This window comes from Saccharomycodes ludwigii, chromosome IV, assembly GCF_020623625.1.
Source record: "Saccharomycodes ludwigii strain NBRC 1722 chromosome IV, whole genome shotgun sequence".
NCBI lineage: Eukaryota > Fungi > Ascomycota > Saccharomycetes > Saccharomycodales > Saccharomycodaceae > Saccharomycodes > Saccharomycodes ludwigii.
In genome coordinates, this window is record NC_060203.1 from 648,240 (window position 1) to 665,301 (window position 17,062).

At 30.1% G+C, this 17,062-nt stretch overlaps 6 protein-coding genes and 2 non-coding genes across 8 annotated transcripts; 2 read left to right on the forward strand and 6 right to left on the reverse strand.

Annotated features, from left to right (window-relative positions):
• Window positions 1-72: 72 nt before the first annotated feature.
• Window positions 73-2,787, forward strand: CDC24 (Rho family guanine nucleotide exchange factor CDC24; the record flags this gene model as incomplete). The annotated part of the gene is made up of 1 exon (XM_046077918.1): window positions 73-2,787. The coding sequence occupies one exon, from the start codon at window positions 73-75 to the stop codon at window positions 2,785-2,787; it is 2,715 nt and encodes a 904-aa protein (XP_045934312.1).
• Window positions 2,788-3,332: 545 nt separating this feature from the next.
• SCDLUD_003355 lies at window positions 3,333-3,404 on the forward strand. The gene has a single exon. It is a non-coding gene; the product is annotated as a tRNA-Gln (tRNA).
• Window positions 3,405-3,684: 280 nt separating this feature from the next.
• On the reverse strand, window positions 3,685-5,505 carry SNU71 (Snu71p; the record flags this gene model as incomplete). Its single annotated transcript, XM_046077919.1, has 1 exon — window positions 3,685-5,505. The coding sequence occupies one exon, from the start codon at window positions 5,503-5,505 to the stop codon at window positions 3,685-3,687; it is 1,821 nt and encodes a 606-aa protein (XP_045934313.1).
• Window positions 5,506-5,947: 442 nt separating this feature from the next.
• Window positions 5,948-8,020, reverse strand: CIR2 (electron-transferring-flavoprotein dehydrogenase; the record flags this gene model as incomplete). Its single annotated transcript, XM_046077920.1, has 1 exon — window positions 5,948-8,020. The coding sequence occupies one exon, from the start codon at window positions 8,018-8,020 to the stop codon at window positions 5,948-5,950; it is 2,073 nt and encodes a 690-aa protein (XP_045934314.1).
• A 571-nt stretch (window positions 8,021-8,591) lies between these two features.
• Window positions 8,592-8,663, reverse strand: SCDLUD_003358. The gene has a single exon. It is a non-coding gene; the product is annotated as a tRNA-Gln (tRNA).
• A 332-nt stretch (window positions 8,664-8,995) lies between these two features.
• On the reverse strand, window positions 8,996-10,969 carry GDS1 (Gds1p; the record flags this gene model as incomplete). The annotated part of the gene is made up of 1 exon (XM_046077921.1): window positions 8,996-10,969. The coding sequence occupies one exon, from the start codon at window positions 10,967-10,969 to the stop codon at window positions 8,996-8,998; it is 1,974 nt and encodes a 657-aa protein (XP_045934315.1).
• A 1,338-nt stretch (window positions 10,970-12,307) lies between these two features.
• On the reverse strand, window positions 12,308-13,957 carry SCDLUD_003360 (uncharacterized protein; the record flags this gene model as incomplete). The annotated part of the gene is made up of 1 exon (XM_046076662.1): window positions 12,308-13,957. One exon carries the CDS (start codon window positions 13,955-13,957, stop codon window positions 12,308-12,310), a length of 1,650 nt encoding a protein of 549 aa, XP_045934316.1.
• An 887-nt stretch (window positions 13,958-14,844) lies between these two features.
• CLN3 (cyclin CLN3) lies at window positions 14,845-16,437 on the reverse strand (the record flags this gene model as incomplete). Its single annotated transcript, XM_046077922.1, has 1 exon — window positions 14,845-16,437. One exon carries the CDS (start codon window positions 16,435-16,437, stop codon window positions 14,845-14,847), a length of 1,593 nt encoding a protein of 530 aa, XP_045934317.1.
• Between the last annotated feature and the right edge of the window lie 625 nt (window positions 16,438-17,062).

The window sequence follows — 17,062 nt, forward strand, 5'->3', positions numbered from 1 at the left end:
TTAAATAGTCCATAAAAAAAATAAAAAAAAAAAAAAAAAAAAGAAAACAGTCCAATCTATACCAATTTTCTAATGAACCTTCTAAATAATACCCATAGTACAATATCGTTACCCTCTTTTGAGATGAATAATACTTCTCAACTATTAAATAAAAGGGTTACTGAAAAAGATTCATTATACTATATTTGTTTAATAGTTAAAAAAAGATTAGAGCAGCTACCTCTGCTAAAACCATATCTAAACTTAGCATATTCCACCGCAGAACTACTTTGCGAGCGTCAAGCATTGTTGTTGGCTCAAAGGAAACAACAACTCCATCAGAGTTATGATTCTATTACACTCATTTCATCATCCAATTCTAGTTTCCTACAATCTCCTGGTAATAGAATAAGCTCTGTCTCAAGTATATCTATGGATTCAATGGATAGTGAAAAAATAAGCACCACTTCTTCAAATGAAGGTGCTTTTGTTATGAGAAGTTCATCGCACAGTTCTAGCAGCAATCTTTCAAGTAACAAAAATGATCTATTGACCTTTTCAATAGGTATTTTGCCCATCACCACAGATTGTGATCCGGTCACCCAATTATCTAATTTGTTCCAACAAGGATCCCCGTTATGTATTATATTCAATGCAGTTAAACCACAACATAAATTAACTGTTGTTTCAAGCGATGATATAAAAGTTTGTAAAAAATCCATATATGATTTTATATGTGCTTGCAAAATGTATTTGACTTTGACTGATGAAGAATTGTTCACCATATCTGATATTTTTAGCAATTCCACAGAGAAATTGATCAAAATACTTGATGTTATAAAGACCTTGTTGGATTCAGCGCCATCTATCTTCCCCTCAAGTTCAGCAATAACGTACACCGCTAGTATAGCCAATTCTAACACAGATCATGGCAAAATTGTGCGCGAGTTTTTAGAAACTGAAAGGAAATACGTTTATGATTTAGAGATTCTTTATAATTTCAGCAAACAATTGGTGGACTATAACATAATAAATACGGAAGAGTTATATATGTTATTTCCCAACTTACATGAAGTTATCGAATTCCAAAGAAGATTTTTGATATCTTTAGAAGTCAATGCACAGGTAGAAAATGAAATGCAAAGAATTGGGTCTATATTTGTGCATTCTCAAAACTTTTTTAAATTATATGAGCCATGGTCTATTGGGCAAACTGCGGCAATTGATTATATTGCCTCCTTGCCGAGCTTCAACGCTAATGCATCACATTTAATCATAAAAAATAAATTGGAATTACAATCTTTTCTTTTAAAACCAGTCCAAAGACTATGCAAATATCCATTGTTATTAAAACAATTATTGCAAACCACACCTATAGAGTCTCCTAATTACAAAGAAATGGAACTGGCTGTGGATATTTCAAAAAGTGTGGCCAAAAATATTAATGAGAATCAAAGAAGAACGGAAAACCACGAAGTTGTCAAAGAACTATATGGTCGTGTTAACAATTGGAAAGGATATCATATTTCCAAATTCGGTGAATTATTATTTTACGATAAAGTTAAAATATCTTCTGGGGGAGATATTTCTGACTCAGATAGGGAATTCGAAGTTTTCTTGTTTGAAAAAATTATAGTTTTGTTTAGTGAATCAGGTCATTATGTTGGAAGTGATGGGCTTAGTGGCGGAAGCAGTGGGTTGGGATCTGCTGGTAATAGTTTAAAAAAAACTGCTAGCAGCTCTTTAATTTTAAAAAAGAAATTATCAAATACCGTACCAACATTGACCAATGGTAAAAAAACCAAACTAGATCTAAGAGGTAGAATTATGATTATCAATATAAATAAAGTTACTCCAATAGGAAATCACAATTTAAACATCACATGGGAATCACCAAAAGAGCAGGGTAACTTTGTTCTGAAATTTAGAAATGAAGAAACCAGAGATAATTGGAACCAATGTTTGCAGGATTTATGTAAACTTTATCGAGCTGAGTTTGGGACGGCTGACACTGGTTCTCGTCAGAATAGTTTTATTCAAAGTTTTTCTAATATCAATATTAATAATAATAGTAATAATAATAATAATAATAATAATAATAATCATAATCATAATAATCATACTAGTATTAGTAGTGGTGCTGCGAGCATTAGTAGTGCTACTGGTAATAATAGTAGTTCGGCTAATATTGTAAATAACAACAATATTAATGGGAGCTTATCTTCAAGATCAAGCGCATATTCTAACTTAAAGAATTCATCAGCATCAGGTCGTAATCAGCACTATAATAGTATGTCTTCCTTAAATGGGTTTCAGGTAGGTACAGGCACAAATAATTCCAATAGTAGTACTATTAATGTAAATAATTCTAATGGGCTACAAACACGACTATCTTCGTCTGGATCGTCAAATCGTCATATTTCTGATGTTTTACCTAAGAACAGCACCAATTCATCATCAGCTACATTAAGTAACTTTGAGCATGAGTTGAAATTAATAACCGAAAATAATAACAATAATAATGATATAGGATACAAAAATTCAATTCCTGATAATGCAATAATGTGCAGAATCTCGTTTAATGAAGATGCTAAAGTCACAATTATGATACCTAAGAATGTTCCATTCGATACACTATTCAAAACAATTCAAAGAAAGGTTTCACATATTGGTAATATGAAAAAAATTAAGTATCAAGATGAAGATGGTGACTTTGTAAATATGCAAAGTGAAGATGATTGGGAAGTTGCAAAGGAAATGTTGGATGATAATAATGAATATACGTTGAACGTTACAGCTTATACTTAGATAAACGATGTAAATTAATATTATAGATATGTATTGAAACTTAATATATATGTGTGTGTATGTATATGTATGTATATATATATTCCATTCATTATTTAGTTTTATATTCGATTGCATAATTATTGCTATTTTATTTTATATAAGGCATACTGCATATAATAGTGGTTGTTACGTTATCTTACAGGTTAAATTAATAAACCGATTGTGGGTACTATGCGTAAAAATTATACAAGTATGTCGAATATGTTTGTTTTCACTTTGGTAATCAATTCTTTTTTTTTTTTCTTTTTCCTTTTCTTTTTCTTTTTCACTAGTAGTTAATCAAATTACCAGAACAAGTGAGAGGAACAGTTAATTTGAGAAACAAACATACCGTAAGCGTAATTTAGGACTAGTCGTAGTAATTACAGGTTCGGATTATGGTAATTAATTTCCTATTCTTATTTGTATTATCCGTATTGTCAGTTCTGCTTTAACTTAATTAGTGGTGTGGTATTAGTCATCTTTTAACTATTCCCATATTATCCAAAAAAAACAGCAATATTGGTTCTATAGTGTAGTGGTTATCACTTTCGGTTTTGATCCGAACAACCCCGGTTCGAGTCCGGGTAGGACCTTTTTTAGCTTTTTGCTTTTTTTATTATTCTTGTATTTTTTTGCTGGAAATAAACGTCATATGACTTGAGAGAGAAAGGGAGAAAAAAAGAAGTCGAAAATTAGCTAAATTTAATTATTTTCAAGTAATTTTTTTTTTTTTTTTTTATTTTTTTATTTTTTGAAATAAAGTACCCATCATAGTGAGAAGTTTGACTTTTACACATCGAATATCAAAGTTATATATTGTTCTTAGAAATACAAAAAAATACAAAAAAACAATAATTACATATATGCCCTAAATCAAACTTCCCTTAATTTTTTCCATATCCTTAGGACTATATTGGTGGCATCATCATCAAATGTTTCATAAAGCTCTTTTTCTAAAAATTTTAAATTTCTATATTCCAATATATGATCAAGAACAAATTCCACTAATTCCTCCTCGTAACAACCTAAGTATTCATTAATTATTTCGTCGATAAATTTCTCGTTTTTAAAAATTTGTATCTTTAGTTTTAACTCCTCTTCAGTAAATGGTAGTAGGCCATTGGGTACAACATTAGTAGCGTTAGGACCAGATCCTTCTGTTGTTTTATCCGACTTCATATTCAACTTAATCTTTGGTATACTCTTGGAAGTGCTTGCATTGTTGATTTCTGGTTCTTTATTGCTAATAGTCGGACCATTAATGTGTGTTGCTTCGAGCTCGCTGTTTGACATGAAATCATGTTCCGTTCTATTGGCGTTAGGATACAAAGCTCTGTCCTTATCATCCATTAATATTTCATTTTCCCTGTAACTTCTATTATGGTCGTAATACAAATCTTGTGTAGAGTATAATAATGCCTTCAAATTTAAACTTCTTTCCTTTGCCAAATAAGAATCGTAATGTTCCAATTTATCTATTGAACGCGAATAATCTTGATATCTATAATAAACATCCTTATAAAATTTATTATTCAACAAATCCTCAAATTGTTTATCTTGCATTCCTTTAATGGAGTCTAATCTATTTTTTTCCAAGATATAATCTTTTTCATCCATATCCTCAAAAATGGTGTATTCATCATCGTACTTGTCCTCTTCATCCTGATCCTCATTACCACTCTCAATACCATGAAATTTTGTGGAATTTTTTTTTATCTTTTCAAATACCTCCTGTAAATGCTGTTTCTGCTCTTTATCTTCTAAAAGAGTTTGTTTCATTATTTTTTCTTTTTCAATTGTATAAACTCTTGTTCTGAATCGTACAATATCTTTACATAATGGTTCTAATAAACTTTGGGGCAAATCACTTAGTTTGTTTAAATCCACATGATACGTAATGTTTGAATCGTTTGTGACCTTATTTAAATTTGCATCTTTAACCAGCTGTTTCCGTTTAAATACTGATTTAAGGTCCTCAATGATTTTATTATCAATAGAGAGTTTTTGTTCCTCTTTGTTAATATCGATGCTATCTAAAAACCTCTGGACATTTTCATCATAATGGAAATGGCAACCATCTAGTTTAGATATTTTGGTCTTAATTAGATAGAATGTTTTTTTATAATCTTCATTAGATATTTTATCAGATATTCTAAAGTATAAAATAATTTTATCAACGACTTCTATATAAGTCCAACAACTTAGCACTGTGTCATTTCTACCGATTAACTTAGTCAAAAATCTTTGATAAGTCATTAAAAACCCATTATTTTTGGCTTGTTTGCTGAAAATATTTGGCAAGTTTGAAATGCATAAAGTATGAATTTGTTGTTCTAAAGAAGCAGGTTGGAAACTTTTCAAATCTAGGTATTTAAATTTTCTAGGATCTTCTGCTGCAAATTTTTCATTTTGTTGTTTTTCTTTATTAGCAGTTTGCGAAAGCGTATTTTTCTGACTTTCAGTTGAAGTTAAATCATTATTAGAGTTATTATTACCATTTTTGATTTTATTAGGAATATTATTGTGATGTCCATTCTTTTTATTTGAATTAAGTAGTTTATTATCAAGGATTTGTTTAAATTTATTTATATCATTTGATAAAATGGGTATATATCCTAGTTTGGGTGTTTTAGACTTCCAATTTTTTTCCCTTAGTGTATATAATGTTGGTGAAACGTATAAGAACGTTTGCATGTTTGAAATATTTATAAGTTGGACTATCTATTTTTTGCTTTCACTCTTTTTTTATGTTATATATATATATATATGTGTGTGTGTGTGTTACCAGTTGTTTTAATATCGAATACTAATTTTTATCAGTGCATAGTAAAAAAAAAAAAAAAAAAAAAAAAAAAAAAAAAACAAAACTTCGTTTTTATCAATCTGTAGGTTAAATTGTAGTCAAGTCCGATGAACTCGGATATAAAAGATATCAGGAGAACTTAAACAGACATTTCTCTGAATTATAAGGCTCAAAAAAGCGGATAAATAATTTTAAATAAATAACTTTAAATAAATAACTTTAATAAATAACTTTAATAAATAACTTTAAATAAATAATTTTAATAAATAATCAGGCAAAGAAAAATCCAAAAATATATATAATTAAGAAAAAAAAAAAATTAAAACTTCCGTCCTAAGTTATAGTATATTTTGGACCATCACCGCCCTCTGGGACTTCCCAGTTTATATCTTGTGTAGGTACTTTAATATCACAAGTTTTACAATGAATACAATTTTGCGAATTAATTTGAAACTTAACCCCTATTGGTGATTCCGGATCTTCTACATATTCATAAACACCAGCTGGGCAAAACTTTTGCTCAATACCTTTATACTTTGGATATGAAATTTCAGCGTGTTTTTGTAAATCTTGATCTGGGACCCTTAAGTGACATCTTTCATCTTCCGCATGGTAAGTACCTGTTCTAGACACAGAAGTTGCTATGTCAAAAGAAATTTTGCCATCTGGCTTTGGATAATTGATAGGGGAATATTCTTTAGCAAGCTTGGTAATTTTACCATCCCCTCCTTTATGAAAATGAAAAGTCCATGGAGTTCTACCCTTTAATATCAAAGCATCCAAACCTGAGTAACACATACCTAAGTAGCAACCTATACCTGTGTTGAATGAGGGCCTAATGTTCCGAACTTCATACAATTCCTTATAAATCCACGAATTTTTGAACGCGCTTTCATAGCTTGTCAATGTAATGGTTGGTTCATTATCTAAAGAATAAATAACTTCCTCGCTAGCTGCAGAATTATCTACCTCTTCTTCAACTTCCTCGCTAGCTGCAGAATTATCTACCTCTTCTTCAACTTCCTCGTCCTCTGTTTTCAATTGAGGCAATTTAGAGATTACCTTATAAATCTCTTCGGCAGCTAACATACCACTTTTTATAGCCGTATGAGTACCTTTAATTTTAGGAACATTCATGAAACCGGCTGAAGCCCCAACTAATAATCCACCTGGGAAATATAATTTTGGCACAGCTTGGAACCCACCTTCGTTCAAGGCACGGGCACCATATGCGATGCATTTCCCACCTTCCAAAACACTTTTATAATACGAGTGCTGTTTCATTTTTTGAAACTCTTTATATGGTGAAACATATGGGTTTTTATAATCCAAACCAACAACTAAACCAACAGCCACTAAATTTTCACCAAAATGGTACATGAAACCACCACCGTAAACATCATTAGTTAACGGATAGCCCATAGTGTGAGCAATAAACCCCTTTTTGAATTTTTCCGGCGAAACTTCCCATACTTCTTTGACACCTAAACCATAGGATTGTTGATCACACTTGGATCTTAAACCAAATTTCTTGATGGCTTGTTTTGTTAGAGAGCCATGACAACCCTCAGCCAAGACAACTTGTCTAGCATGAAATTCCATCCCCCTTTCAAATGAATCCTTTGGTTCCCCATTTTTTCCAATACCCATATCCCTAGTGGCTACACCAATAACCTTTTCACCGGATTTATCGTATATTAATTCACTGACAGAAATTCCAGGATAGGTCTCCACACCTAATTCTTCAGCTTTTTCACTTAAATATTTGGTAACTTGGCTCAATGATGCAATGAAATTTTTACCTTTATTGACCATTTGAGGTGGTTCAGGGACAGGTATACTTGCGCCAAAACTATCTAATAGGTATCTTAGTTGTTCGTGTTGGACTTTGGTTACCAAATGTTCAGGCAATGGGATCCCAGTAGCATTATTATTCGCTTCTTCAGGAAATAGCTCTTTTAAGGCCTTAGGTTCCAAAATAACACCACTTACAGAATGACCACCAAAGTCACTAGCTTTTTCTAAAACAACAACTCTTAACTTTTGAGTTTCAGCATCCAATTGTTTCAATTTTATAGCAGTAGCTAATCCAGCTGGACCACCACCAACAATACAAACATCCACTAGATCAACAGCTCTTTCCTCTATTAAAAGTTCCTGTTGTTCCGGTGTTAACTTGTTGAACGGTGTTTCGCTAGATTTGGATAAATATGATTTGGTACTAAAGGTTTTTACACCATTTTTGATACCAATTGAACTAATGGCATGGTGTGATTCTTTGTTTAAACAATTTAAAGTACAAGAGGTCAATGCTCTATAAAAAGGCGTACTTTTGTTTGTTTTTAACAAGGTTTTAATATATTTTATTTGAGTTCGTTGTTTATTTTTCAAAGTTCTGAGTATCATGATCTATGCAACGCACTTTTCTAAGTTGAAACCGTTTTTTTTTTTTTTTTTCTTTTTTTTTTTTTTTATTTATTGTGGATTCAGAAAGCGAAGTATATCTCAATTTTTAAAAAAAAAAAAAAAAAATAAAAAGTTGTAAAAACAGAAGAAAAAGAAAAAAAGTAGTTGTAAGATATCGGTATTTCTTATATAGAAAGGATTTAATTTAAATTTTTATTTTTTTTTTTTTTTTTTTGGAATCCCCTTTGAAAAAACAATTGTGTGAAAAATTAAAATAAAATAAGAAGGTAAAAATGAATGATTAGTCCAAAATAAACTACCCGCATTATAAGAAAATAACGTTTTTTCTTGAATGACTGAATGACTATTCCTCTATATGGAAAATAACATGATCATGATCATTTCTATATTGATTAAAAACAATAGTACATACAACGCTAAAATTTGTACAGAGTCGTTTATCTAACTGTAATTTTCGACTTCTTTTTTTCTCCCTTTCTCTCTCAAGTCATATGACGTTTATTTCCAGCAAAAAAATACAAGAATAATAAAAAAAGCAAAAAGCTAAAAAAGGTCCTACCCGGACTCGAACCGGGGTTGTTCGGATCAAAACCGAAAGTGATAACCACTACACTATAGAACCAATATTGATGTTTTCTCCTAAAATGTGCATACTTTCACTCACTTTTTTTTGATTTAACCAATTACTAGTGAAAATGAAAATAAAAAAAAAAAAAAAAAAAAAAAAAAAAGGAAAAAACTCTTTTCTAAAATGTATCTAGTTCATATACAATAAACTTAATTTGGTTGCTGAGTTGGTGACAAGAAAGATAAACAAAAGTAGTTTCAAAAAAATAAAAACAATAAAACACAAAACTTAAGTTATACAATAAAACATATCAGGGGAAAATATACATACATATATATTATAAAAAAAAAAAAAAAAAAAAAAAAAAAAAAGCCATTATATATATCCTAGTCAAATAAATCATCTAATTCATCCAGTGAAACGTTTTCAGGTTGAATAATATCTTCATTTAAAAACCCATCTCTTACAATCTGCAACCATTTGGAACAAACAGGATCTGGAGTAGTTGCTTTTGAAGAAAACGAGTTAAATCCCGTAAGGGAACCATTAGAAGTAGAAGTAGTGGAGGCCGAAGCAGAGTTAAAAACATCAGTATTATTGGAGGTAGAAGGAGAGCGGGGGAAAGTAGTAGGAACCTTATCTTTTTCGCTGTTCTTGTGAATGTTTAAACGTGAAATAGTGAAAGAATTCTCTGTTGTAACAACAGGACTTTGCGAGACAACTGCTTTCTGAATAGCTGCAATAGTAGCCGCAATTTTTGGTGAATTAATTGCACTGTTGCCGCTTATATTACCATTGTTATTATTCATATTAATATTATAATAAGTTAAGCCCCCTCTTGTCAATCTTGGAGCTGCCGCAGCAGCAGTAACGTATTTTCCTGGGCTACTATTATCAGATCTTGCACAAATTGCTGATGAAGTTTTGCCTAATAATTTAACAGATTTCAAACTTGATTTATCAGTTAATTGATTAATAGAGGATCTTTTATCACCTAAGACACCATCCATGTAATCAAATTCATCATTATTATCTCCTTCACCGTCCTCTAAAACACTGCTAGTATTTTTATCATTACTACCATCTACAGTTTTCTTATCACTCTTAATAACGTTATATCCATCAACATTATCAGCATTATCATCATCATCGTCAATCAGAGCGTGTGGGATATTAAACGAATCTAACGGCAAGTTGGAAAACTTGTTACCAATTCCGAGACTAAATCTACTAACGCCATTAGGCAAAGAAAAACTACTACTTTTAGCGCCGACCAGTGGATACAGATCTTTAGATTCAGTAACGCTCAAAGAACGCACAAACTTGCCAGAATTTTTAGAATCGACCAAGGTAGATTGAGCGGCCAACGATAAGCCATTTTCTAGGCTTGAGGCTGGTTGAGAAGCCATTTCCCTTTTGGCTTGCCTAATTATACTGTTACTGTTTTTAGTCTTTGTGGATTGTTTTTTAACAGAGGACATAGAAGTGGTATCATTTTCATCGTCACTATTTTTAGCAGGTTTTGAATCTACAATTCCTTCAGCATTAGTGATGTCTTTGGTATTAGCATTCTTAGTAGCTGATTTATTTTTCTTGTTTTCATTACCCTTTTTGCTGCCGGTATCACTAAAATTTTTACCAGTAAAACTGTTAGAGTTACCTTGCTCTGCGCTTTGTTGCTGCTGCTGTTGTTGTAATTGTAATTGGAGTTGTTCCTCTTGAAACTTCTTTGATAATGCACGTGCGTGTTTTTGGTAATCTGGAGCTAAAATACCACGATAAATGTAAACCATTCTTCTTGGAGAAGTATCTGCCCATTCTCTGGATAATGCATAAAACAATGTCTTTTCCCCCTTTTCTTCTTTTTTCACGTAGGCGTTTAATTTAGCTGATATTAGATTTGACAATTTGGTAGATAATTGAGACATTGCAGGGTGTCTTTCTGATAAATGATCGCACATTTGTTTAACGGTCATGCCCTTTTCTTCAAAGTCATAATCATGTAAAATAACAAACACTTGATACAACACGTCATCCTCCATTGGTGGAGAATCCTTTTTTGGTCTGGGTTTTTCACCAGTAACAGGGATATTTTTGGAAATATCAGAAATAGGTGCTGGTTGTTTTGTACTAGTTTTCTTTTTAGGTTTGACATCTGCCGATATTAATCCCTTTGGGGATGGAGTATTTGAAGTGAGTGTGTCAGAAGTTCTGGTAATAGTTGTGGTGGCCGCATTCTTTGTGATTGGAGTAACCAAACTCGTAGTCGCATCAAAAACAGGAGAATTAGAGTTGTGAATAACCACATTTTCCGTAGAACTTGTTGGAATTCCCAGAGGTAAAGAATTTGCTAAGGCCATGTTTTCAAAACGATAAAAAAAAAAAAAAAAAAGTTACCTATTGTTAATTTTCTATATATATATTTTTATTTTTTTTTTTTTTTTTTTTGTCCTTTTGGATTTGTTGGAATGATTAACTAAAACCTCCAACGGTAGAATAATATAATATTAAATTTACAGTACTCTTAAAAAAGAAAAATAGATATATTTTCCTTCTCTTTCTTCAATTTTGTATTGATAATATTATTTTGAACCTTAAATGGTTCTATTTGGTATGTATGCTTATCCAAAAGGATATTTGATTATTTTTTTTTTTTTTTTTTTAATCTAAAATCAAGTACAGAAGTAAAAGTACATTAAACAAGAATGATTATGGAGAGTACATTATAATGCACGACTTAAATACTAAAACAAATAGAATAACAAAGTGAGTCAGTAATTCACTGAAAAGGAACCCGAGTCAAAAAAAAAAAAAAAAAAAGAATGAAATAACCTGGCAGTTTAATCCGATAAAGATGGTAAAAGTATAATTAACATTAACCGGAAACATCAGATATAAATAGAAGTTAAACCCAGAAATAATAAATGTAAATTTTTCAAGAGGTAAGAATTATTATTTTTAAAACCTAAAAAAAAAAGAAAAAGAAAAAAATTGGTGATAAGGGTTATTAATATAAATAGGATGACTAAGAGCTCGTAACAAAAGGAAAAGGGAAAAAAAATAAAATAAAATAAATAAATAAATAAAAGCTGGCGCGTCACCAGGTTTATTTTTACATTTTCCGCTAAAAAAAAAATAATCGCGCAATCTTAGAAAATTAAAATCTATCAGGCAAAAAAAGCAGGGTAGTCTATATTATTATCATTTTTTTTGTTTAAAAGAAAATCTTACATTTTCGTGGAAATAAAAAATTTTTAAAAATACCTAAAGGAGATTTTTGTTTTACTTTCTGCCTAAAAATAATAAAAAAAAAAAAAAAAAAAAAAAATTAAGTAATAACTTTTTCTTTACAAAAAATGAATTTCTATAATTCAGTCTTAATAAATGCAAGTACAACTACAAACAATTTCATTTTTTCTTTCTTTAGTTGATGTGGGTATCAGTAAAAACACAGATTTTAATACAACCGCCATTCTTATTGAAGTCTTTCCTCTTATGTTGACTTTACACAATAAAGCACATCTTAGACCTTACAAAAATTTTCATATATTTGTAAAAAAAAAAAAAAAAAAAAAAAAAAAAAAAAATCGAAAAAAATTCAAAACAGCAACACCCATACATTGGTCACAACTAAATTTGCACTTGCCCTATAAAAGGGTAGTATATAAAAGATTATATTAAAGAGCAAAAAGCAACAATTATTTGTTGACATGTTTATTATACCATTCCAAGGAAGCTTTAGTTCTTTCAAAATCGTGCCTTAAATCATCACTATATAAAGTAGCCTGAGTAGCTGGTTCTGATGAAGATATGTTTGGGGGGAAAAACCAATAATTAACAGCTATGTGAATATCACCAAAAGAAGTAACTTCGTGAAACCACCCTGTTGGTAAATATAATAATTCTCCAGGTTTTAAAGTAACCTCTATTTTGTTACAACTAAAAAATTTGGGCCAATATACTAAGCCCGTCTTTAACAATTGTTGACGTGTTTTATTATTATGTATTTCATCCAGGTGTAGCATTACAGGTGGAATTTTAGAAAAGGATGGGGGATCTAAATTCTTGTTTTCGTTATTCCTATTATTATCCAAATAGCAGGCAGCATCTTCTCTAATAGATCCATCCGAATTCAAATTGTTCCAAGTTGGTGCATTTTTATTGTTTTCGTAATTAATAATACCACTTGAATAAATTTCCTTTATATCGCCAACGGTGTACATATTTGTAGCATCTTTGGGAGAGTATAAGGTAAATCTTTTTCGACCTTCAATAGCTATATATATATTATCAGCATGATCATGGTGCAAACCAGAACTAATACCTGTACCAGGGACATGTTTTCCTAACCCCGATCTGCTGTTAAACAACTCGGTATTTAGATATTTGTCAAAAAAGTCATCGCTCAATCCCGCTTCGTTATTATTTTTGGATTTAGACCTGGTGCTACCCATCCATAAATTAATTTGTTGTGGAATTAGCATTGGTGTAATAAATTCCAAATTCAAAGGAATATATTTATCCGTTTTATTATCATTGCATAACTTGGTTAGTGGGCGTTGGTACAGCTCTTCTACTCTGGTTAAACACTCGTCAGGAGTCAATGGGCCATCTTTCAAAAAGATGCCAATTTCTTCTTTTTCCTCTTTTTCTTCTTTTTCTTTTTCTTCTTCTTCTTCTTCTTCTTCTTCTTCAGCAGCAGCTTCTATTTCTTCAAAATCATCATGTAAATCATTTAGATTAAAAGATCCTGCATCTGAACCCTGTGGAAATAATACATCCTCTTCTTCAGTTTCCTCATAGTCACTATATTCTTCCTCCTTTTCTTCTTTCATTTCTTTCTTTAGAAGTAAATCTGGATCGTCCTCAAGATATTGGGTAGTTAAATATAATGATTCATCCGTATCACCGGTTACTTTATGATAAAAGTCGCTGAATGACATTTTTAATCTCCTTTCTCCACTACCAAATCCACCAGCAACAGCTTTTTCAACCTGTAGCAAAGGTTCATCGCAATTGTATTCATCAGTATTTCCAGTTAAGGTTTCCAAAATATTATTAATTTGTAGCATGTTAATGATTTTTTTAAGGTCTTCCTCCGCCTTGTATTTGGTAGTAGTGTCACTATCTAATATAATCTTGGCTGGTTTCCTTTTCTTAATAAAATTGTCATAAAACCATTCCGGTGATTTGATATCGTTCTTAAAACTTAACTCTTCAATCAAAGTTTTTGGATGAACTTCTGGTGTATATCCATTATAATAATTTTTTACATCATTTTTATTACTATTATTCGACTTGAATTTTTTATTTGAAATTACTGAGGTACCATCTCCCATGTTAGACATTTAAGTTCTTCAATTTATTATTTTTAACTCTCTTAAGGAATATGTTATTTTGTTTTAATTGTTTAATTTTTTAATTTTTTAATTTTTTTTTTTTTTTACTTAATAAATTATATAGATAGTAAACACAAAAAGTATCATTTTGTACGGTATGTGTAAGTTTTATAAAGTTTATACTTTTTGGTCTATATCCGTTGTTTCCTTTTTTCACCTAAAAAAAAATATATATATATATATATTTATAACGTGATAATGACGTAATACATGTAGTGGGCTAGGTATTGAATTATAAACAATAAAAAATAATATAAATATATATAAAAGACCGTATATCAAAGGTAAATTATTTGGCACAAAAAAAAAAAAAACGCGTCGCATTATGATTATATTAAAAAAAAAAAAATAAATAAACAATCGCGAACTTTTTTTTTTTTTTTTTTTTTTGGATCAAAGTAGCATAAAAAAAAAAAAAAAAAAAAAAAAAAATTACCCGCCTGGTAAATCTTTCCCATTAAAAACTACTAAACGAACTGATCTTTTAAATATAGTTGAGTATGAAAAATCAATATTAGCTAAAGTGGATGTTTATTTTCTTTTTATCTTGTTTTTTCTTTTTTTTTTTTTTTTTAAATTAGAGTAAAATATAATGCAGATACATCGGGATCATCAAATAAAAATAATTTTTATAAATAGAAAAGGTGATATTAATGGAAAAGAAAATAGAAATAACGACTAGTAATATAGTTATATCACATACCTAAATTGGTCTCTTATTATCTAAATATGAATGATATTAACACTAAGGTATTAAAGGAAAAAAAAATCAACGACTAAATTTCATACGTAAAAATATATATATACACTTTGTTTTTTTTTTTTTTTACTCATCTTCAAACACTAGTATCATTGCTACTAATATCTTCCTTATTATGTAAACCATTATGCAAAACATTAAATAGCTGTCTTCTAACCTTGTTACTATTATAAACAGCTTTAATAGTAGTCTCATTATTAATATCATTACTATGTTCTTCTTTATCAGCGTCATTACCAGCATTGTCCTCATATTGGTATCTACTTCTCTTTCTAATTCCAAGTTGGTCCTTACGTCTATTATCCATGCCTTTCTTACCATTGTTTTCTAAAATATCAATTGGAGTACAAGGAGTAGGGGGTGCGTGGGTAATAACACTCTTAGTGTTTTTAATTATGGTAGAACCAGAAACTGCGTCAGTAGTGATATTGCTATCACTACTATCTGTATTATGCGAAGGAGTGTTAGTACTAGTGGTACTTGGTGTATTAGTGGCAGCAACAGCAGCAGCCTTAACATTATAGCAACTCTTATACGATTGTATATATGAAAACAAAGCCAACAAGAAAATAGGAGTTTGGGATTTATCTTCAGGGAAATACTTTAATTTAAAACTATAGGGCAACCCACCTTCCCCATCATCTTGATCAGCTTCATCGCTGGTAAGAAAAATATCAATTAGTTTTAATGCAATATCATCTATTTTATAGTATTCAATATTTGGAATATTAAAACTATTATATGTGTAGTAATTAAGGGAAATACTGGTTAATGCAACAGCAGAATATGCAATAGATGAAATAGAATAATTAAAAATCAATTCGGGATGAAAACATGCTAATTCGCACAACATTTGTGAACCATACTTACAATTATTTAAAAATTGAAAATTAACTCCAGAAGAAGATCCCGTATCGGCATCGTTGCTAGTACCATTGTCCATATTGGTTCTTAGCAAAATATCAATAAAATAATCGTGTGTTGGAATGTTGCTTATATTCCATTTCAAACACTTTAATATTTCAATTTCCATGTCTATAAACATTTTGTTACTGAAAACCTTACCTGTTAAATGATGCATAGTTTTCATATTTAGGGACCTATATTTTTTATCTAAATACTTGCTAGCAATCCATAATGCAATTATACCAATCAATTGGAATCTCCGTTTATCTAATTTTTTTCCATTATTAGTACTACCAAGTGTTTTGGTGTTGTTGTTAAATGCAGTGAACCTATCTATGATATTAAAAGCTAAAATCAAAGTAGGTGTCGATAATATTAATCTTGTGTGGCAACACATGACAAAGTCCAAAACCAACTTCCTCAATTGAATGAATTCATGTGACAATTCTATTTTCTTCTTCTTCTTGATGGTGACACCAATATTATTACCATTATTATCCAGGGAAGGAGTAGAAAAAGAAGTAGTAGCAGCAAACATTGTGTCTTGTTTCATTAGATATGTTAATATATCCAACGAATATTCTTGGCATGTTTGTTCATGAGCATTAACTTCCATTTGTATCAATGGTGCATTATTTTTGTATTTCAACTTGTAAACATGTCTTCTCTGCATTTCCATCATACGATGAAATCTCTCAGCCTGTGTATAAAAATCAGCATCTTCTTTGTCGTTACTTTGGCTGATATTGGTTTTGCTTGACATTATCCAGAAGAAGACTGTGACACCTTTTCTTTATTACCTTTGGTCCTTTTTTTTTTTTTTTTTGTGATTAGCAAAAAACTAGACCAATTAGCTTTTATAATTACGGTTGTTGTTGAGAATATATGATGGTTATATATATATATATGTGTGTGTATGTATGTATTTATGTATAATAAGAAAAATCAAAAGCTAAAAAAAAAAAAAAGATATGTGAAAATGCAATTAAGTCTGTAAAAGATTTATTTAAAACCAACCGATTTACTTTAATTCAGTCCCACCAAAAAGGCAAAAAAAAAAAAAAAAAAAAAAAAATGTATGTATGTAAATCTAGAGATAATAGCAACAGTAATAAAAGCAACAAAAAAAGAAAAAGCAATATTATTATCATTAATAGTAGTAGTAGTACTACTGCTGTTATTACCACTGCTTTTACTACCAATAGTAATAATAATAATATCCACCAACAATTTTGTATGGCTTCTTTTTTTTTATTTTTTTTTATTTTTTTTTTATTTTTTTTTTTATTTTTTTCAATTTTTCCTTCTTTTTGAATAATATTAAATTGATCACCATTTTTTTTATTAGGTCATTTTTTTTTTTTTTTTGTTTTTACCTTTTTGGGTAT